Source organism: Silurus aristotelis (genome assembly GCF_946808225.1).
Source record: "Silurus aristotelis genome assembly, chromosome: 19".
NCBI lineage: Eukaryota > Metazoa > Chordata > Actinopteri > Siluriformes > Siluridae > Silurus > Silurus aristotelis.
The window spans coordinates 17,859,187-17,881,686 of NC_139592.1; the positions used below are offsets into that span (position 1 = coordinate 17,859,187).

A 22,500-nucleotide genomic window follows, 5' to 3' on the forward strand; every position below is an offset into this window, starting at 1 on the left:
AGCGATGTGGACGACTTCCATAAACGAATAAAGTCAAGTTTATTTCTATAGCGCTTTTCACAACAGACATTGTCTCAAAGCAACTTTACAGAATTTAACAGTTAAGGTGAACAATGTGTATTCATCCCTGATGAGCAGCCATGGCAACTGTGGCTAGGAAAAACTCCTTTAGATCTTATGAGGAAGAAACCTTGAGAGGAACCAGACTCAAAAGGGAAACCATCCTTTTGTGGGTGATATCAAAAATGTGATTATAGTTTTTAAACAATACAGAACACTGGAGAGTGAGAACTAACAAGAGCACCGGAATAAAAGATTATGAGTAATGTCCTTTCTACAGTCTTATACAGTCATTTGAGATTATGGAACCAGGATCTACTGAGCAACTGATAAAATAGCTCAACGTTTGCGATCATCATAGATCTAAAACCAGCTTCTCCATGCCAGAGCCTTTAAACACTCAAAGAGGTCCAATGTCCAAACTCCACATAAAGTGGGATCCAATTGGCACTGGTACGTCTCTAGATGGTTCGGGATGTTTGCGGGGTCGGCATCTACTTCTTTAAAGGTCCACAATCTTAATGAGGTGGGATGCGACTGGAGCTGGCGCAACCTCAGGATGCCTTGGGACAAGTAGAGAAAGAGAAGCAGTGAAGAGGAATTAGCGTAGCTGCTGTTCATGATATTAACAGCACAACTTGATAATGTGCATTTGATCAGATGTACTGGAGCATAAAGTTATGATATGTGATGTGTGTTATGTGTAGACCTTGCTAAAAAGATAAGTTTTTAATCTGCACTTAAACTGGGACCTTTAGTGGACTTTGCTATATTAGGAACTACTAGAATTCCGTAGTTTTAAGATCTCAAGGAGCGTGACGGGATTTGTAAGTAAGTAGCAGAAGTTTGTAGTCTATTTGAAACCTAACAGGTAGCCACTGTAGGGATGATAAGATTGGGGTTATATGATCATATTTTCTCGACCTTGTGGGAACTCTGGCTGCTGCATTCTGGACTAACTGTAGCTTGTTTATTATTGATGCAGGACAACCACCTAGTAATGCATTACAATAGTCCAGTCTGGAGGTCATGAATGCATGGACGAGCTTCTCTGCATCACATATAGACAACGTGTTTTTTTAGCTTAGCAATATTTCTAAGGTGGAAGAAGGCTGTTTTTGTAATATGGTTGATATGATTTTTAAAAGAAAAGTTGCAGTGTAAAATAACTCACAGGTATTTTACTGTTGAACTAGTAGTTACAGAACATCCTTCTAAATGCAGGTTGAAATGCTGACGCTTCTGTGTACTGGTTTTTGGGCCAATGAGCAAAATTTCTGTCTCATCAGAATTTAATAATAATAAGAATCACATTGATAGGTGTGCTCTTGGTCTTGCTCTGGTTGCTGGGTGCACTTTCTTCAGAGAGAAGTGCCCATACAAGTAATTCCTCCCTCCATGACATCATGATGGGCCATACTCAAAAAAAAAAACAAAAAAACAATTCCACAAAACTCATATGAACCTGGCCGGAATGCATTTGGCACAGAAATACTCCATCAAAGGTCTACAAAATTTGTTTAGCATGAGATTCCAATTCTTTAACAGTCTAATTAACTCGCATGAAATTGCATTAGGACCCCCCCCTTAATAATATAGCAAGCATCTAACCTTTTCCCCTTAATGTGTGATGAGTTACATACATCAGTCCTGTAACTATAACATAAATACAAAAGTATAAGGAAACACTGACATAACGAGGCAAATTAAAATTCAGTACAAATCCATTTGCAACTGTCCTTTCAGCACAACCCAGTCAAAGCAGTGTCAACATGTACAAAAAAATCAAGATGCCATACGGAAATCATGTTTACATGTGATGCATGGAGAGATCACTGAAGCTCACAGCTAAAACATACTTCAGTGACATGGTTACTGTCTGTCAAGGTCTGCAGGAATTTATATATGTTTCCTTTATTCTAAACTAATGCGGTTAGCAAGTTTATTAGCTGGCTATTATGCTGTCTCAGCTACTACTTTTTAACCTGGTCGATTAGGTTTCTAGGCAACCAAATATGAGACCTCACACACAATCTTTTACTTGCCCATTGGAATAGCTAATACATGTATATTTTCAAATCTTGTAAAAAATCATTAATGAAGATATTTTTGGGAGTGGTACTAGCTACTTTTAACTGTTATTAGCAACTTTTAGATTTTAATTGCTAATATGTTTATTTATTCCTTGCTTTTTTAAATAAGATGGTCGCTAAAATTTCTTGCATGCTAGCATTGTTGGTAAGCTAATGTTGGATTTAACAAGCTATTCTTTAGCTGAAAGAGCAGGAGTGTGTGCCTGTTTTATGTGAGACTAAGGCCCACTTTTACAGCCAAACTCTGTATTTATTACACCCGTTTAATGTGCAATGAAACATTTAGCTCAACTATTATAATTAGTATTTGTAGACAGCAGGGTGCATCTTTATCAGTTCCAGGTTTCAGTTCTAAATTTGTGAAGCTCATTGTTTATACAGGTAGGTTAGTCTGTCCTCTGAATATCCTTCACGTTTAAATCAGATTTTAAGCAATTACTTGGAGAAGAGAGACATTGTCTTGTGTATTCCTGAATTTCATCCCTGCAGGTCTTTCTGAAGTCTCCTGATGGAGTGCCACTAATTATAGATGCAGCACTTCTGAGAAGCTCTGTGCAGTCACCATTGATTATGTTCTAGCGTTCTTTGCTTATTTGGTTTCCTCTCACTCCTTTGATAGTTTTTGATCCCCCAAACCCCATTAAGCTGTGCCTCTCTCCAACTCTAAAACACTAATTTGCCAGTTCTGACCTCAGCTGAAAGCTCTTATTTTAGATTTCAGCGAGTGACGTGGGTAGCTGGGGAAGTGGTTGTGGCTTTCGATATTGCTGACATAGGGATTGTACTGTGGCTTACGGTGTAGCTCATAACCATTTAACAGAACAATTGCACACACATAAAATAAAATCGCCACACTGAAGTATTTCTTACCAAGCAGGCCGTTGGTCTGTAAAAAACACTCTCAACAGAAACTATGCAGATGTTTATTTGCTCATCGAGTTTTCTTAGCACTTCTATTTTAGAAGCCCAAATGTGGGCCAGTAAGGTTGTTCTGAGTGTTTATATTATGTAGCCTTGCAGAGTTAGCATGTTGGTTAATACCAAGTGTAAACATCCTGACAGCTCTCTAGTACATTTAGGAGATCACTCAGACTGATTGCTGTTCTAATATTGGAGCAAATAGTGTGGAGTACAAAGGTTTCAGCCCACATCGAAAATTTGAAAGTAAACATTAAGATTGGAATAAACGAATTTTTTTTTTACATTTTGAAACATTTAAAATGAATCAAGTAAATATTCAGTATCTTGAATATTTAATATGACATAAAGCTTTTAGAACCCACTGTAAATTCTGACAAATTATGTGCTGTTATAAACATTTAATATCTAATATTATTAACATTAAATTATTTAACAGACCCACAAAAGCCCCCCACATTCACACATGAGAATACTCTTTATGGTGAAATAAATTCACCAATGTTTTTGTTATACTTTTACTTCTTTTTTATTTATTTGTTTTTTCTTCAGCTGTAATGAGTTCCACATCAAACTCATATGATTTTTGTAACATGAGCATAATTTTAAAATGAATAATGAAAATTGAGCCAAGTGTTTTAATTGTCATGTCGGAAAAATGTAAAATGAGCCAATGTAAACAGAATGAAAGGTTAAAAAAACTGCTGTTCTTCCCCCACTGGATTGCTTTAAACAGCTCTGTGGTTCAGACTGCAGGAGAAAAGGATACTCAAAAAAGAGAGGACAGAGGAATGTGGCCTCCTAGTAAATCCTAAAGTGGGACATTTAGGCCAATTAGGCAGAGGAAAAAAAAACACCAAATACCAAAAAGTTCAGCAGGGGTTATTCAAAAACTCATTCTCAATGTGCTGACTTGGCCCGAGTCCTCAATTTTGGGTCACAGCTCTACATTTAGCTGACTGCTTATAAGCATTACAAAATTGCTTAAATTGCTTATAAACTGAAAGTTTCACAAAGATTCACAGTTAGATTTTGGTAAAAAATAGGGTAACATCAGGGCCCACAAATGGTTGTGAGAAAACTGTTATCATTCTGATCCTGATGAGGCCATCAGGATCAGAATGATAACAGTTTTCTCACAACTATTTGCCCATCCATGGCACAAATGTAAAATTGTAAAGTATTTTTTAGGGTAGGTGAGTTGGCCTACACTCTTTACCTTGTCAATCAAAGCTACACTAATCAATCATTGCTGTCTCTGAGTTTGTGTATGCAAAAGGGGGCTTTGTTAAGTGCATTACACTGCACTATAATACAGCATGAGCAGCAGTTTAAAAAGATGGATTCAGCTGGTACTATGTTCCTTGGAAGGAGCATGTGTTAGCCTTCAACCTCCCCACTCTTAGAAAATGGCTGATTTTCTTTTTTATTGAGCATGGATGAACAGCACAACAGAGTAACATCAAATTGACCAGATTGTGCAGACTCTGCATGTAATTTCAATGTTAGTGTTTTGATTTTTAAGAAACAGTATGATTGATAATCAGTATGATTAATAGTGGTATTTGAAAGCATTAAATGCTGTTATACATTTTCATTTAATGTTTTAACTTTTTATTATTACAGAAATATATATTTATATACAGATATATAGTAACTATAAGCCAGTGCAGTTCAGTTGATAGGCAGGTTTAATATGATAATTATTATAAGCAAATAATATTATGCAGAAAATAATTTTATTCTTGGTACATTTACGAATGCAGTTTTTGTCTTTTCAAACCGAAAAAGAAATGACTTTTTTTTTCATCAATTACACTATTTCCAAAAGGTATTTATCATCACAGTGTTTAAAGCATAATGATTTGCCAATACTGCAGAGTGTTTAGTTTGACACTTAAATGTGTCGGAGTCCTATACCTAAACTGCAATGGGATCCATAATATCACGTCTTCTACACGTGGGACAGAGTCACAGAGGGTCACATGCACTATGGGAAATTCGTTTAATAGGGATGTCATGAGTTCTTTAGCTGCAGGCTGTCAGACACTTAATATAGTTAAAATATTAATGAGGTATGTGACATCCACCTACGAAGACACTAAACCTTGCCTAGCTATTTCATACTCCATCTCCACTAGAATAGATGGATGATTTTCTGATTGTTCGCTAATAGATTTTGTTGCAATCTAAGATCATAGTTTAAATCCAAATTTTTTTCCCTCTTTTGACAATTCTCGGGAATAGTGTGTTTTGATTTGTGTACATAATACATTACCTTGTACAGCCTACTTCTAATAATATACAGTATGTACATTGATAGGTATGTAGCTGTAGTGACAATTCTTTTTTCATCTGCATACTTAAATTACAAATATATAAATATAATATAAATAATTAAAATGAGCCTCACTGATGATGACGTATGTATGTGTTAAATCTATGTCTAATTATCCAATTAACTAAGCAATGGTTTAATTGTGCATATATAAAAGGTTCAGTGTGCATGCATAATGTGGGCTTCATTTAAATCCTCACATGTGGCTAGTAAATTCTATGCTATGCATTCATCTGATATGCATGTGTTCATATTTATATGAGTTTGCATGTCTGGTGAACTTAATTAATTTAATTAAGCAACATATTTAAAGCATCTATTCACTCCTATTTAAAAACACGTTGTTTCCCAAGCAACCACTGTATTACAAAAATTCACATATATTTAAAGGTATACTGGATTATATTAGGAATTTTCCATGTACAGTTTTGATGCATTTTCCTTTAGAATTTACATTTTTATCAAAACAGATTTCAGCCATCACATCGTGTTGCCAGGGTCAAAGGTATCTGCCGTATAACACAGAAATCTGTACTGCAGCCACTTGGTAGCTTAAAGTGTAAGAGAATGAAGCTGCTGCTTTAACCAATCAAGTTGTGAGCTGAAGTCATCTCTATGGCATCTAATCACTTCGTTTTTTCACCGCCTATTATTAAATGGTCAGAGAGTGGATGAATCAGAGCTTGCAAACTGAATCTGTAGCAAACTGCACACGCTTAAAAATATTTAGCTGTTATTTTATTCCACAATGGCTGACAAAGGAGATAAAAATTATTTGTTTGCAGATATACTTTTCAATAAAAGCAGGGCATAGCAAGTCAAGTCAAGTCAAGTCAAGAGGCTTTTATTGTCATTTCTACTATACACAGTGGTACACAGTACACAGTAAAAACAAGACAAAATTCCTCCAGGACCCTGGTGCTACACTAAACAACATAGAGCTACAACACACAACATAAAGCGACATAAAGTGCATTGAGTGCAACCTAGTGCAAACAGTGCAGACAAAAGACAGTACAGACAGACAACACAAGACAGTGTGGGACAATACACATAACACAAGATAGCGCCGACCAGAAAACCTACTGTATACTATGAATATACAGTACTGTGCAAAGAGGACTATAAATGCTATAACCAGGAGTATATGTAAACAAACACAATGAAGTGCAAAAACAGCAGTAGCATCAGTCAAGAGGTGCAAAAAACTGCATGTAAACGGTATAATATGGTTTAATTATATAAATAATAAATAAATAAATGGTGGTGGAATGGATTGAGATGAGTAATGAGTGTGTGTTGAGTTCAGGTTGTACAGTTGAATAACACACAGTGAGTGTGTGTGTGTGTGTGTGTGTGTGTGTGTGTGTGTGTGTGTGTGTGTGTGTGTGTGTGTGTGTGTGTGAGTTTCAGTTTAGATGAGGAAATCATCTAAGGTTATCACGAGGAAAGGTCAGCCAAAACAAGCTTTTTAAACCATTTATACTTTTGTGTTTCCTTTCCTGTAGAATTTGCACAAAAACACACAATTTGCCTTAATTTCAAATCCCTATGAAAATGCACAGAAAAACCCGGGGTTATTTTATAAGGTTTATATTGATGCTTTTGCTAGAGACAATGTATGTGATGTGGCTGCAGTTGAAGAAGACTTGTAGAATTGTGTTCATCAAGTTTTTTGCTTTATTAATGGCATTCATTGTTACTGCATAAGTTTCATGTTTCTGATGCAACGCGTTTCTGTATAATATTGATAGTCGTAACGATGGTATTAAGAGGTGGATCGATTTAGGCAGGACAACCACTGAAGGCCAAGGTGTGAAATGCATGAACCACCACTGACTAGAAATTGAATAACCTTCTAAAAAATGCAATAAAATATGCAACTGCAGCAGATTCGTAGTTACTGCATGTGTGATACTGGGATAAGATGTATAAAAATATAACTTATGTACTGTTTCTCTCATTTGTACAAGGTATTTAATATACTGTAAATCATTTCAGACAGAAAGGTAATGTAGGTTACCTTGTAATGACCTCTCAACATATGTTTACCCAGAACCCATTAGTGTAACAGAGATCTAAAACCATTGTTTTTTTTTTCTTTGTGTCAAGACAGCTGATGGACACAGTAAATTGATGTTTTAGTTTAAGCATATCAGGTTCATAGCATATTTACTCAGGACATTCCAGCAGAGGAAGTAAGTGTAGAAAATCCCTGTATGTGTGTCTCTCATAAAGTGTGTAAACCATAAGCTCGAGGAGGACATCTCTCAGACCTGCTGAGAGCTCAGTAGGAATCATACGCAATGGGGTGCCTTGTCTATGAGTGTGCATGAATATAGTGAGGAAGAAACGTGTGTAAAAGAGAAATGAAGCGAGAGAGAAAGTGCTTTTCATCTCAGATTGACGTCGTAATCCGTCCTGTGGTCTATCTCCAAGCTGCTGTAATCCATTTTAACTGTGTTGACTTGTGTTGATTCACATTCACTCTTGCTTTATCTGGGTGATTCAGAGGCAAGAGAGAGTGAGAGAGCAAGAGGGGGAGAAAGAGAGAGAGAGAGAGAGAGAGAGAGAGAGAGAGAGAGAGAGAGAGAGAGAGAGGATCCATTCATGCAGCACATAGTAACAGACACTAATTACTTCACGCCTGAGGAATTTCTCCGAACAGCAAACCCTAACAGGGTCAAATGTAATCTGCTCGTCCTGCTCTGGATGGGTTAAACCAGAAGCCTGTGGGGTTAACACGTATAGTATGGCCTGCTTCTTTCTCCTGTTGCTAACTGCTTGTCGCCAGAAAGGTGTCTTTGAAGTGACAGAATGACAATTGTGCACGCAGAACCAGACAAGCAGAACTGACTGAGAACACAGCAACACATTCCTACACTCCTACACTAAATTATGACCAAATTAGCAGGCCAATGTGGAGTGTACTTCGTAAGAGTTCATTTCAGGATGTGGGCCAGTATGCAGCAAAAAACATTATGAGAGTCCAGTGATATACTGTGATATACAATTACATGCCTACATGGTTAATCAGGTCTGGTTAAGCAATTAGTATGCCTAATTAGCAGGGCAGTGGGCAGTGAAGTAGTTTTACTTTATTACTGTAAGTAATTAAGTAAGTTTATCAAGTATCTGCAGTATTTCTTTAGTTTTGCCTAATATATGACATTTTACTATGTTTTAGAAAAACATGCCATTCCTTACTATTTTGAAATAAACTGACACAAAATACACAACTGTAACCCAGCAGTTCTAATGAGATTGTGTGTGAAGTAAGCGTCTTACTGTGTGTCGGTAACAATAAAAAAAATGCTTGTGTTAAAAGGTGTGATAAACATAAGAATAAAGCAACAATTAATTATTCATATAGGGTTTTCAGGGACCGGTACTTTTGATTCAGCAGTACATTTAAAAGAAAATGTACAAACACATTTTCTTTTGAATGTACTGCAGAATCAAAAGTACCGGCTTTTACTTTTTTAAGTATAAATGCAAAAGAAAAACTGTTACTTTTACTGGAGTAATATTTAAGCAGTGGGACTTTATCTACTCATGCTGCATAGCGACAGACCTTTTAATTTCAACTAAATAGTAATCAATTCATAACTATAAAAATGCAACATTACTTTGCAGGAGCTATGTTTTTTCAAACTGGCGCTTCATATCAACAGTTTGACTAAGGTTAGGATCTCTGAATAAAAGAGACATCTGTTTTGAAGCAGATCAATCATTCACTACTCGACTCAACTGCTCAACTGGCCCACCATCTCACAGTGTAAGAGAAAGGTATCCATCAGACCTCTTTTCTTGGTGGTGGAATAAACCTCACCTAGATGTCTGTACATCTTTAAACAATCGTTGAAGACCTACATCTTCCTGAAACACTTGAAATAGCGCTTACCGTATTTTCCGGACTATAAGCCGCTACTTTTTTCCCACGCTTTCAACCCACGCTTTGGCTTAAACAACGAAGCGGTTAATTTATGGATTTTACCTAGGTTTTTCCCGGTTTCACAAGCTTCAAGCCAAAAAATTGAGCCCCATGACATTAGACCAATGAAATTGCAGGACGGGCATGAAAAAACGCACTTTATCTGTGTTCTGAGCTGCACGGCATCGGGAGAAAAGCTTCACCGATGGTGATTTTTAAACGCACGACGATGTCAAAAGATAAACTCTCGAGAGAAATAGTTGTGAAAGGAAGGAGGAAGACAGTGAACAATGACTTTCTTGGTAGGCTACTGTTTAGATACAAGCCGTTGTAACGCATTGTATCAGGGTCATGTGAGAGCTCGCTAAATCCAGTTGCAACAGAAATCATATAAGCACAGACAGGTTTCCAAAACTCGTGCTTTTTTATTTTTCTTGGCAACAGCGTTACGGGTTAGTCAAAGAAACTTAGAAATGAGCATCAGAAAATAATTACATATTCCTCGGTCTTGCACACATGCAGTAATACATGCAGGAAAAATGCGGCGGCAGGCTATTCTGCTCTTAAAGGAGCCACAACATATTTTACCGTGTAAAAGACCATGTCTTTCGTTAAAGTCTTTGTAAAGTTCATTAGTTTCAATGTAGACACCTTAGGCTTATAGACAGGTGCGGCTTATTTATGTTTAAAATAAAAATCTTTGTCAAATTCAGTGGGTAATAGTCATAAAAAATAAAAATTTCTTTTTTAATTTTTTTTTTTTTTTAAAGTGCTATAATTCCTCCATCATAGTTTTAGGCTTAAGTTTACAACTAAGTGAACCTGTGTTGACTTATTCATCTATATTTTTTTGTACATCGCTCTGAATAAAATATGCCTGCTAAATGCTGTAAATGTAAAATGCTCAGGTCAGAGATGACAAAACTCATGTGTTTGGTCAAAACTGATGATCTGCAACAGAAAGTTTATATAAAAACAACCAAATTAAACAAAACTAAATCACTCTGTCAACTTAAAAAATTTTTATTTACAATATTCGATTGCTATGTTTGATCCCCTGAAATACAGTGCTGTCTCTGCATTAAAGAGTGGTCTAGCGGGTAAAAAAGTCAGGCCTATCGGTCTTTTGATATTAGCAAGAGCTTATTTTAATCCCTGGGTATGAACAGTGGCACCATCTTGCTAATGGTTATGATCTACAGAGACATGACTGATTCCTTATTCATTTCATTAACATCAGCTTATTAAATTTCAACAGTGGTGTAAAATATTTAAGTCAATGTACTTCATTACTGTACTTAACTAATTTTTTGCCTACTTTCTACGTTTACTGAGTACAAAAGATATACGCAGCTTTAACTCTCTTCTCAACTACATTTATGATGCAAAATATGTAGTTTTTATTTTACTATATTTTAATTGACAATGACATTTAGCAATCAGTCAGTCAACTCAGAATATTTGGTTTTACTTTATGTAAAATTATTTTCTTTAATTCTATTTGTTCATTCAATACTAATAGTTTGTATTTTAGGAAATAAACCCTCACAAATCAGCTGTTTTTGGCTTGGTGTTGGAGACTATTGCATCTTTGAGCCAACATTCAATAAGAGTAAAATATTCAAGTTGTTCAAATCAGATACTCTAAGTAAAAGTATAATTTTCAGGTATACTTTATACCTCTGAATTTCAATTTGAGAAAGCTGTGTTGACCAGGCTTCATTCGATCCAAATTATAACAGGCCATTAGTTCAGTTAAACATTGACACATAAATCATAAGGCTTAAATGCCTCACTATCCAAAGCATAAGACACAAATCACCTCATGCTGTTCAGCTGCACCTCTGTGAGTGCATATGGCACTTTGGAAACACAATAGTTTTTCTTTTTAGCTGTGTTTATTAATGGAGAGAACAAGGCAATTTCAACTTCTACAGCCTTCCCTTGCACCCCATCGCTCTCACAGTGGCAGTCTCATTCACTTCTGCAGTAACAGTTTTTTCCCCCCAAGTCCCGGTCTGCCTGGATTACACATCTAATCCATCACCTGTGTCAATTTGAAGAATTCAAGTGCCAGCAAATGTTCTCATTCTCTCTCCTTCTTTCTTTTTCTCTGGTGATTTAAAACAGACTCTTTTGTTCTTCTTGCTGTAGCACAATAGCATCTTCCATAATGTGCGTGTTACAACTGTGGCCTTCAAGTGGTTCATGTCACTTCGCATCCACGCACCCTGAGCACTGAATCAGTGCTCAGCTTTGGAGGGAGTGTGCAGAAGGGAGGGTCAGAGTGAGTATGGAAAAGAGCAGGAGAGGCATTTTTCTTTGATGGCAAGCTCACGGTAGAACCTGTGGATTCTGTAAACATGGTCGTGCACAGAATAAAGAGCAGAAATCAATGGGGGTGGGGGGGTGGTGGTGGGGACATAACACATGCCCATACACTTGTTTTTTTCATACGGATGCAAGTGGACTAAAATTTCATGTAGGTTCATTCAAAAACAATTCAGGAATCGTACTGTGTTTGACCACCCACTGGTTGTAAAACTATCATACGCTCTGAAAACAAACAAAAAAACAAAAACAAAATAACACTGTCGAAAGTAATAAAGCTTGCAAACAAATCTTACTTTTTTCAGTGTACCTGGAGTTCAGTCTTAACAAATAATCAGAAAGGAGTGTGTGAATAATTAAAGGCAAGAAAGACATTGAGAGAATTTTGGAGTGAGCACAAAAAAGGAGGGATGAAGGCGAAGGTAGAGCAGACGAGAAATGCTTAGTGAAGTCTCTATAACATGTCCTTTACAATGGATGTGTGTGTGTGTGTGTGTGTGTGTGTGTGTGTGTGTGTGTGTGTGTGTGTGTGTGTGTGTGTGCACGTCTTGGACATTCATTTTATACACTGTCCACTCTTGTACATATAGATAAAGTGAAACTTGGCTGTGTGTAATACAATGTGTTTTTCACATCCTGGAGTTCTCTAGTGGCGGTGCCGTAATGTAAAAACCAGCTGGAAAAGGCTTACATTTTGAGGCCTTGACTGCATACTGAATTACACACACAAACATGCTCCCACACACAGATAAGCAGCTCACAAATACACTAATAAAAGAAGCAAATACACAAAAATGCAATCATAGATCTCCATTGAGAATGAGAAGAATACAAGTTCCATTAAATAATAATAATAAAAAAAGTTCTGACTGGAAACTAAAAGAGAAAGAGAACGAGAAAGAGAGTTCCCTAGATTTTACACATAAGCAGCATGTCTGCTTTAGAGAAATCATTGCATGGAAGATCTTTTGTCTGCTCACCCCCCTGCTTGTGATTGAGTTTTGAGGGAAATCGAGAAACATCAAGCAAGATTGATGCATCTACGATTAACAGAGTCAGCGTAATGCACAGTATAAGGGCAGACCGTGTGAGGCTGGCTGTAATTACAACAGCGTTCACTCACAAATGTAACATGAGACAGTGTCTTCGTAAACAATCCTAATATTTGTTGATTCGTATTTCCTTTGTTAGTGCAATGAGTGACATCACACAAAACAACTGAAGGCATGTAGGATTGTTGTGTGCTGTTCAGATTTCAAGTCTTTTGTGACTCAATCGAATGTCCAAATTAAAGAAAATGAGTAATATAGAAAGAAACGAGTGGAAGATAAGGTTGGATTTCTGTGTACTTACATCAGCATCACATACAGTAGACTGAGAAATGGTAATAGAAATATCTTTTAAACTGTTATTGAGACATCTAAGAAATTATTTAGAACCTATAGCCTCCTAAGTATATATCTTAAAAAGAAAAAAAAACCATTGAATTTTGCATATGTTTTATAAGATAGCGAAATCTTTTCTCAACCTCTTCCGAGCACGATTTTTGCTTATCAGCAGGTACTGTACTTATGAATAAATGGACAGGAGCAGAAGACAATAATGTGGAAATTATAGGGAGGTAATAATAACGTCAAGCTAAAATTTAAACAATGCAGCTATCAAGGAGATTGTACTGAAATGATGAGAATTAAAGCTACATAGGATTTCCATCTGTCCAGGAATTTCAGTACTCATATTCCATAGTCAGCTGTAATGCATTATCTTGAATAACTTGCTTGAGTTTAACCAGGTAAACATGTAAATTGCGTTACCAGGTACTGTAGGTTACTGGGCAACTGAAACATGAGAACATTGGAGTTTTTGCTAGCTAGTGCATGTGTGTGTGTGTGTGTGTGTGTGTGTGTGTGTGTGTGTGGCACGCTCTGTTTAAGTAGACTTTTACATCATTTCACACTCTGTGAACCCGCCACTTCTTTTCCCCTCTGTAACCACAATCCTTTCAGCAACCTCCTGAGCGAGCTCACAAGCCACAGTCACTTGCCTAGCATGCACCACTGCTTTCTGTCTGAACGCTGCGTACCTCTGAGCGATCGCAGTGTGTGTATTGGACACACAGATCTCGGTGACATACGGTCGCCGCGCCACACACCTGTGGTCAGATCAGGGTCATGCTTAGGCCAGCAAAGGAGGAGAGAAGCGACATGCTTTATGAATGAAGGTATTTACCTTAACGACTGTGCGTTGGCATACTGTAAATGTCAGGTTAGAGACTTGTGAGCCTGTAGAGACCTTCTGCCTCCCTGCACAAGCATGGATTTCTCATTTACAACGATATACTGTATGTGCGGTGTAATGGTAATGTCGGATTGTTTGAAAGCGCTTGTGCTGGATGCTTTTATCCTTGACTATGCTCAAGGTCATGATTCTGTAGAGAGGGAATTGCCATACATCAGGCTTGATTTGTGTTTTGGGGAAGTCTCAACAGGTTTCACCCTGTTTTTTACTCCACTGATTGATTGAATACAAAAAAATTAAAGAGGCAGTAAATTGTACCTCATCAAGTACTGTAGTTATTTGATTTGCTAGGAGAAAAAAAAAACTGCTTTGGATTTAAAACACATTTCCCTTCACTAAATAAGCAGGCAGATTTCATCGCACTGTTTGGCACAATGCTTCATCAGGCAGAATTGTGGGGTCAAATATAAAGTGGACTGAACATGGGCATTTGGGTAATAAAACAAATACTGTAGCAAACCTGAACATATCACATTTATAATAGAGGTAAATTATGTATTAACCTAAAGACAGCTTTTTTCAAGAAAGAAAATAGTTTCTGGTTTGATTAATGAAGTCATGACATGGTCCATTCAATAAAAAGTAAAAAAAAAAAAAAAGTGTTTGGACAAAGAGGCATTCGTTTATTCTCTGCTTCATGTTCAAACCAGATGTCTCATCTGTTCAGCGTCTGTAGTGCTAATAAAAAGTGGTAACATGAGGCGTCACTGTGAAAAAAAACGTAACCAGTCCACCATTAATGTTAATGTCTTATTTATAGCCATGAACGAATCACTAATCATTCAACTATTTATTATCATTATTCGGTAAAGTTTTCTATGTAGGTCAAGCAGTTTTTTGAATAAACGTCATATAGCATGTACAGTGTACTAATCCTACTGTTAAATATCATCATTAAATATCACTTCAGCATATCACAAGATACATTTTTTTTCTGGTTGTTTTTTTCTGTCAGGCTTTGTTATCCATGAGCTTGAAAAAAGCCTCCAGACAGGACTATGCGGTTTTCCCCCTTTTTTTTTCTTTTTTTTTCTTGCCATTAAGCTGTCTCCACATTGTTTTCTGTATTGACGTACCATATATTCTGCCATTGTGAAGTCCCACTAGACAGATGACCGACCTCGAGTCAACCCCCTCCACACACAAGCCACACATATATATAGATATATATGTGTCTGCTTTCAATAATGGAGGATTGTTGAATGGAACTAAACATCTTACTGACTAATAAATGAGATGTCCATGTCCGTGGAAGCTCTCCTAGCCTGATTTAATACTATGAGGGGAAAAAAAAAGCGTTAGTTATTTCCATACTGATATCTGATCATGTGCAAAGCACACCACTAACAAAGCAGCTGTATGCCAGTGGTTATTTGCTAATGTGTGTGTTATTTCCTCTTCTTCTTTTAGATCCGTGTGGATGGACCTCCTTATGGCGGTGTGCAGTATGAGACAGTGTCTGTCATTAAGGACAGGACCCCTATTCTTAGAGACATGGCCTTCTCACTGGACAATAACTATATCTATGTCATGTCTGAGAGACAGGTCAGTGTGACACACACACACACACACACACACACACACACACACACACACACACACACACACACACACTGTTTATTGAACACAAATGCAGCTTCCACTTAATTGAAACCCATTTGTTAAGCCCTGTTTTCTTGAGAAAGAACAGACTGAAAAACGTATTTAAAACTCTATTATAATTGAGGTTTTAGGGCAGTTGTTAAACTCAACACAACAACACAGCATATGAGGCAAATTTAAAACATCACACTGTAACAACACAGTTGTTGTGTGTTGTGTAATTTTTTTTATAACTTTTCAGCAATAATAAGACAGGTAAAATATCTTTTAGCTAATTAAGTTTTTTTCTGTAACCACATTCATTATCACTAAAATTGAAGCACCAAAACGTTTTTTATTACATTGAAATGGCTTACAGCTTCATTTACAAAAAAATATATATTTTGACTGAATTATTATTGAACGCATGCCTTCATTATTTTCATTATAATAGAGTTTCAAATGCACTCTATTCCAGAACATAAACATTTTCAGCTTGTCTCTGGTGCACTGTATTGTTTAGATTTTTCTTTTTCTGTTCTTTTATTCATATGTATGTTTCGTCTCTCTTCTTTACTATTCTGCTGTATTTTGCTTCACTTTTTTCTGTTCTGCTGTTTCTATTTTGGTATTCTATTCTGCTTTTTCTTTTTTGTTCTGCTCTCTTCTGTTCTGCAATATTCTGCTTTGCTCTCTTCTGTTAGCTATATTCTGGTCTGCTTTCTTTTGTTCTATTTTGCTTTCCTCTCTTCTGCAATATTATTCTCTTTTATTCTGTAATATTCTGTTCTGCTCTCTCTGTTCTGTTCTATTCTGCTCTCTTCTGTTCTGCAATATTCTGTTCTGTTCCGCTCTTTTCTGATCTATTTTGCTCTGTTCTCTTCTGCAATAATCTATTCTCCTTTCTTCGGTTCTGCTGTATTCTCTTCTGCTCTGCTCTCTTCTGTTCTGATTTGATGTCTCTACTTTGTTCTCTTTGGATTTGTATGTTTAACGTTTGCTCTTCTGTATTATTTTCTGCTTTCTTCAGTTCAGTTATTTCTGTTCTGCTCTATTCTCTTCTGATCTGTATTTCTTACTTCTTCTCAGCTGCATTCTGTTCTCCAATATTCTGTTTTGTTCTTGTCTGTTTGCTTTTTCTCTTTTCTGTTCCCATCTGTTCTCCTGTCTTCTCTACTGTTCTAGCAATCTTCTGTTCTGTTCTGTCCTTGTTCTGCTCACTCTTTTTCTATTATACTACTTTGGTTTTTTTCGGCCCTGTTCTGATCTGTGATGATATTTGCTGTGCGTTTCCCTTTTATTCTATTCTCTGCTCGTATCATAATTGCCTTTTCTACGTTCCATTTAAAACACCATGGACATGAGATAGAATATATATGCATAATGTGTCATGGGAATGAGCGAGATTGGTGGCACTGGACTGGAGAGGGGGAAGGTGTAGGAGTGAAAAGAGATGGAGGGAAAGAGTCAGAGAGCAAGGTCACCTCTCTGTGGCTGTAATGAAGTGAGTGAAAGCAAAATGGCAGCTCGGCATCAGAGCTTTCATATTAAGCATCAGGAGCATCAGGGGAGTGGAACACATCTGTGAAAGGAGACACTGCGACAAAAAAAAAAGAAAAAAGAATGTCTGTGATTGATGACTGTCCTGCTTCCTTTTCTGTGGGCATTTTTAGCTCTTGTGTTGGATCGCACATGTCCCGCTGGTGTTTCATTTGGAGCAATGTGGACAGAGTGGAGTCAGAAGGGTGATATGCAGTAGAGGTAATGAGCGTGTGAGAGAGAGAGAGAGAGAGAGAGAGAGAGAGAGAGAGAGAGAGAGAGAGAGAGAGAGAGACGCTACATAACTTTTGTTAGTGTGATGTCTAGCTGGACTGTGTGCAGATGTCATGAGCTACACAGATCAGTGCACAGAGTGGCTCATGTGAGCTCTGATTAGAGTTCGCTTCCAGTAGGGACACAAAAGGAAAGAATGAGAAAAAGAGACAGACTTACTGAGTCAGCAGCTTATGCATTTATTCACATACACTTGCATATACCCCCCGCACACACACACACACACACACACAAATACACATAGCCACACACAGCCTTATATTTCACAATTGGATGAGCTCCCAATACTCTGTCAACTTTATAGCCCCATGCATCATCCTTGCATCACACAGACCTTGAGACAAAGGATTAACAACCAATGATATACAGCTACATACAACACACATTCATGTACACTTCACATTCCTTTACGTGTAGTAGTCGGGAGCTGACTTTACCTCAGCCCTTGTGCAATTGATCTAGCGAGTGTGGCAGAACAAAGACAGATCACATCATAAAAGAACCATCAGCCGTTCCCGTCCTTGCCTTACCCCCTTTTTCTGGTCCATGCTCCCGGAGTGCCATCTGATTAATTCAGCATCAGTCAGTTTAAAACCCAGCCTGGGAGACCTAGACCCTCTGTCACCCTATCTCATATGTGCACAACATTCGCTCCTACCATTTGGACACACACTTAAGGAACAGGATTTGCACGCTAATCAGCCTCTCATTTATTTTCTCTCTCCATGTTAATAAGACAAAATAAAAAATGTTCCAGAGCTGGAACTGGGAGGTGTAAAGCTCTGTGATGCAGAACTTACTGTCTGTTGCAAAAACCGACAGCCAAGACTTCCATAAATATTGCATAAAAGTCTCTTAAGAGAAAGCTTCAGCAGGCCTAGATTACGTGAAGCATATTCCAGACCCTCGATATGAGCTGTTACTATAGAAACAGCAACCAATCGGTGCAAGTACATTAATATAAAATTATTGCTTGTTGCAGCAGGAGCTACAGTCAGAACTGTGTTATTCTGACTTCTGACTGGAGAATTAAACAGATCTGTGCTATAAAGCATTTAAAACTTAGTTAAACAACAAAAATGAGATTTTTATTTGACAGAAAGCCTCTCGACATTATCACATGACAGCTACTGGGCAGGGAGGATGAAGCCAGCCAGACTCATTGTTTCAAACTGTTACTCATGCTATCCTTTTTATGCACACACAAGCCTATAGACATGCATGAATGTCTAGTGTTGCTGTTGCTGTGAGCTATTGCTCCCAGCACCAGATGGCTGAGGCATCACTGGGTTTTCAACCTGTGATATCCCTACACAGGATGAAAAAAAACCCCCAAAAAACAATATCTATCTTTTCTACCTGCATTTATTCATAGCCTCCAGTCATTTAAGCAGCTGTGTTTGTTAAACTGGCTCTTTGTTTACCTAACCTAATCTATGCAACCAGCCTAGGCAAGTTTAGAAAGTTTATTTTTGACTGCCACAGAGACATCTGTCAGGTTTTCCCAGTCTCTCTCTCTCTCTCTCTCTCTCTCTCTCTCTCTCTCTCTCTCCCCCCCACACACACACACACACCCACACACACCCACACACACATTATGAAAGACAGAACCAAAATGTTCATAAATACTATCGTTAAAAGAGGTACAGTCGAGAAATAGTTTTTCCCCTGAGGTATAAACAATGTAAATGCTCCCGTTTTAAAGATACAACAGGAGTCCTTATGGTCCAATTAGATCCTTTAATGAGGTTACTCGACAATTATGATTCTCTAAATAGAGATACAAAAGATGTACCCTTGAGGCCACCACTCCAGTGACAAGCTTTTTCGTACAGTTTAGTCCATGTCGTATTTACATATTCATGACTAAGAGTTTCTGGATAATTTTCTCAGCAGTTCTTTGGTCACGCCATACCTTAAAGAGACCTGTATGGCCAAAAGAATTGGTACACCTGACATTTCTAGCCATATGTGGTTCTTCTTCAAACTGCCTTCACAAAGTTGGAGGCACACAATTCATTTTTTATATAGTTTTATTTATATAGCAATTTAAACAATAGACATTGCACCAAAGCAGCTTAACAGAGACAAAGATGTTATGAAGTTGGAATGTATTAGTAGAGAGTTAATTGAAAATTTGTTTCTTCCTTCTAAGTTTAACCAGTCAGTGGTGACTGTGGCAGGGAAAACTCCCTGAGATGGTATGAAGAAGATACCTTGAGGGAACCCAGACTGCATATGAGTGGCAACAAATTTCTTTTCATAATAGTTTCATCATTGCTGGGGTGTACTGTTCAGTGATGGGCACTTAAATGCAATATTGTTCATGCAAACTGCGTTCAATTGTTTAAGATGACTTTGGATGTGGTAGAATTAATATTTCCTGAACCTAGAAACTAAAAGTAGGAGACCCAAACCCAAAGACAGTGTCACTGTTCACATAGCCAGCTCCATGAAGATATGGTTTACAAGGTTTTGAGTGGAAGATCTTGACTGGCCTGCTAAAGAGTTCGTACCTGAACCCTACTGAACACCTTTGGAACACTGACTGCACCCCAGGCCTCCTCACCCTACCTCAGTACCTGACTCTACTTAAAGCCCTTTTAGCTGAACAAGCACAAATCTCTACAAACACTCCAAAATCTAGTGGAACACCTTCCCAGAAGAGTGAGGGTTAATATAACAGTAAATCGGGACTAGATGTGGAATAAGATGTATAAAAAGCACATACAAATCTTATGCTCTGGTATCCACAAACATTTGTTCATATACTGTATTTTTTATATTCTTATACATTTTTAAAAATAATCTTTTGTATATTTTATGCAAAAATGCACTCACTTGGCTTTTACCAGGGGCCAGTACAGTACACTTCATTTGCATGTGCCACAGATACTTCTTATTCATCAGCCTAATGAGAAAAAAACAGGATTACGTTCCTTTCTTTGTAATTGTAGCCTGTGCCTTCTGCTCATGCATTACAGTTTTGGTCATTTGAAGAATTCCATATAGTTTAAGACCAAAGAAAAAAAAAAAAAAAAAAAATATATATATATATATATATATATATATATATATATATATATATATATATATATATATATATATATATAATATATATAAAACACAATATGACATTTTTATATGAACAGGATCTGCTTTCTGAATATATACTGCAGTATATTTGGAGAGGACCTGCAAGTCTTCACCTCTTTAATAAACAAATTATTGTGCAGCTGTCTGACCTTAACTCTTAAACGACCCACTGAACAAGCACACACACACCCACACGCATACAAACACACACAAGCTACTGTACACATAGAACACCCACTAATACTAGAGCTATTGTTAGCATTCAACTGAGACATGCTCACACTTATCCATGCACTCATTTCATATGCAGGTTGCAACATTCTCTTTCTAATTTGTCCTTGTAATCAAACCTCGAGCGCAAGTCTAAATTATGTTCGTTCTCTATGCATAGTTATGCTTCCCTCACATGAAAGCAGATTTGAAATGTATTGCTTTTTCATCTTGGTTTTCTTGTACACTTCACATAAGACATCGTGAAACCACATACACCCTGATAGAATGCCATAACTCATATGCTCTTTCTGGTTGTGTCCAGTGCGTGTTTTGGATGCTTAATGACCAGAACATTAACAGTCTTGAGCGACTGGTTTATTCTAGAGCAGTGCTGTGAAACGCATAGAAGATACAGCTGCTCAGGTTCCCCCTCACTGTTTCTCTGTTAAAAATAATGTGAGTTTGTGTTTGTAGACTGTGGGTTGGGGTGGGGGAAGGAGTGTGGGGGGGGGGGTGTAGTGTGTCATCACTGACAGTAATCAGAGAACACGGAGCGAGCGTTGACTCACGCACGCGGTGAATTTTCCTATCTGCTGCCGACGAACTGAAGTGTGTATATCACCTCCTCTCGAGTAGAGCTGGCCCTCTTTGTCTCCGTGTCACAATGAAGGATGTTCATGTGTTGCCCTGCATTAGGACTGATTCTGCAGCATTTACGGCTTTGTCTGTCCTTTTTGAGACATGGAAAAAATGAGCAAGGAGTTTTGTTGTGACCTATAGCACTGCTGAACTGAATGAAATCAACAGAATATCTAAGTAGTTATACAAGCCTTGAGTAATGATTACACATAAAAATAAGGGTTCATTGGGTAATTAAACCTCTTTAGCTGGCTTTTAGATACGACACTGTGAAAAAAAGCAAGAATCTTGAATAGAGGTAAATGTATATAAAATGTCTAATTCTATTATTATTGTGCATTAAATATAAGATTATTCAGCCTATTTTTAAAGATATTTTGACCTCTTTTCAAGCATTCTATCTATCTATCTATCTATCTATCTATCTATCTATCTATCTATCTATCTATCTATCTATCTATCTATCTATCTATCTATCTATCTATCTATCTATCTATCTATCTATCTATCTATCTATCTATCCATCTATCTATCTACTGTATCTATATGTGTATGTATCTATATATATATAATTTTAATAGAATGAGAAAAAGCATTATGTTTAAAGGAAGGATATGTGTGCTAGACTAGTACCCTCAGAGTTTGCACCTGTCAGGAAACAAATTCTTTGCTATTCAAATTTTAACCGCTGCTGCCTGAAGTAGAGTGTACAGAAAATAAAAACGATATTGGCTCAAACAAGGTTATTTTAATAATATACTGTTATACTTTTTAGAGACTACATTACATATTTTTGTTTATAAAAGAATTTTGGTCAGAAATCACATCAAATCAGTTCCATGTGATACAGGGTAATAGAATTATAATTGGGTAGTTTCTCATTTTCATGCTCTATGGAACAGTGTATCATACAAAAACTAAAGTTAGCTTAAGGGTTAGGGATTGTGTGCTTGCTGCTCTGCCTGGGTGTACTTTATCATAGCATGCCGACGCAATGATGGACAAAAGAGCCTTGGGCTAATAGCTTCAAAATGTCAAACTGCTTCAGCCAGAGAGTAGTTTCTTAACATGACACGGGGTAGTGGCGAAGGGGAGAGAGATACTGTAAGCAGTGTGAAACTTGGAGACTTAACAATGTCATGAGCATTGGTGAATACGTGTCAAAG

At 37.3% G+C, this 22,500-nt stretch overlaps 1 protein-coding gene across 1 annotated transcript in view; it reads left to right on the top strand.

Moving 5' to 3' along the window:
* The window catches only part of plxna2 (plexin A2), a 213,387-nt gene that overhangs the window by 75,929 nt on the left and 114,958 nt on the right, over nt 1-22,500 (top strand). The window contains exon 4 of the mRNA XM_083570462.1: nt 15,383-15,517. Within this exon, the coding sequence (XP_083426588.1) occupies nt 15,383-15,517 (135 nt within the window). The remainder of the gene's footprint in view (nt 1-15,382; nt 15,518-22,500) is intronic.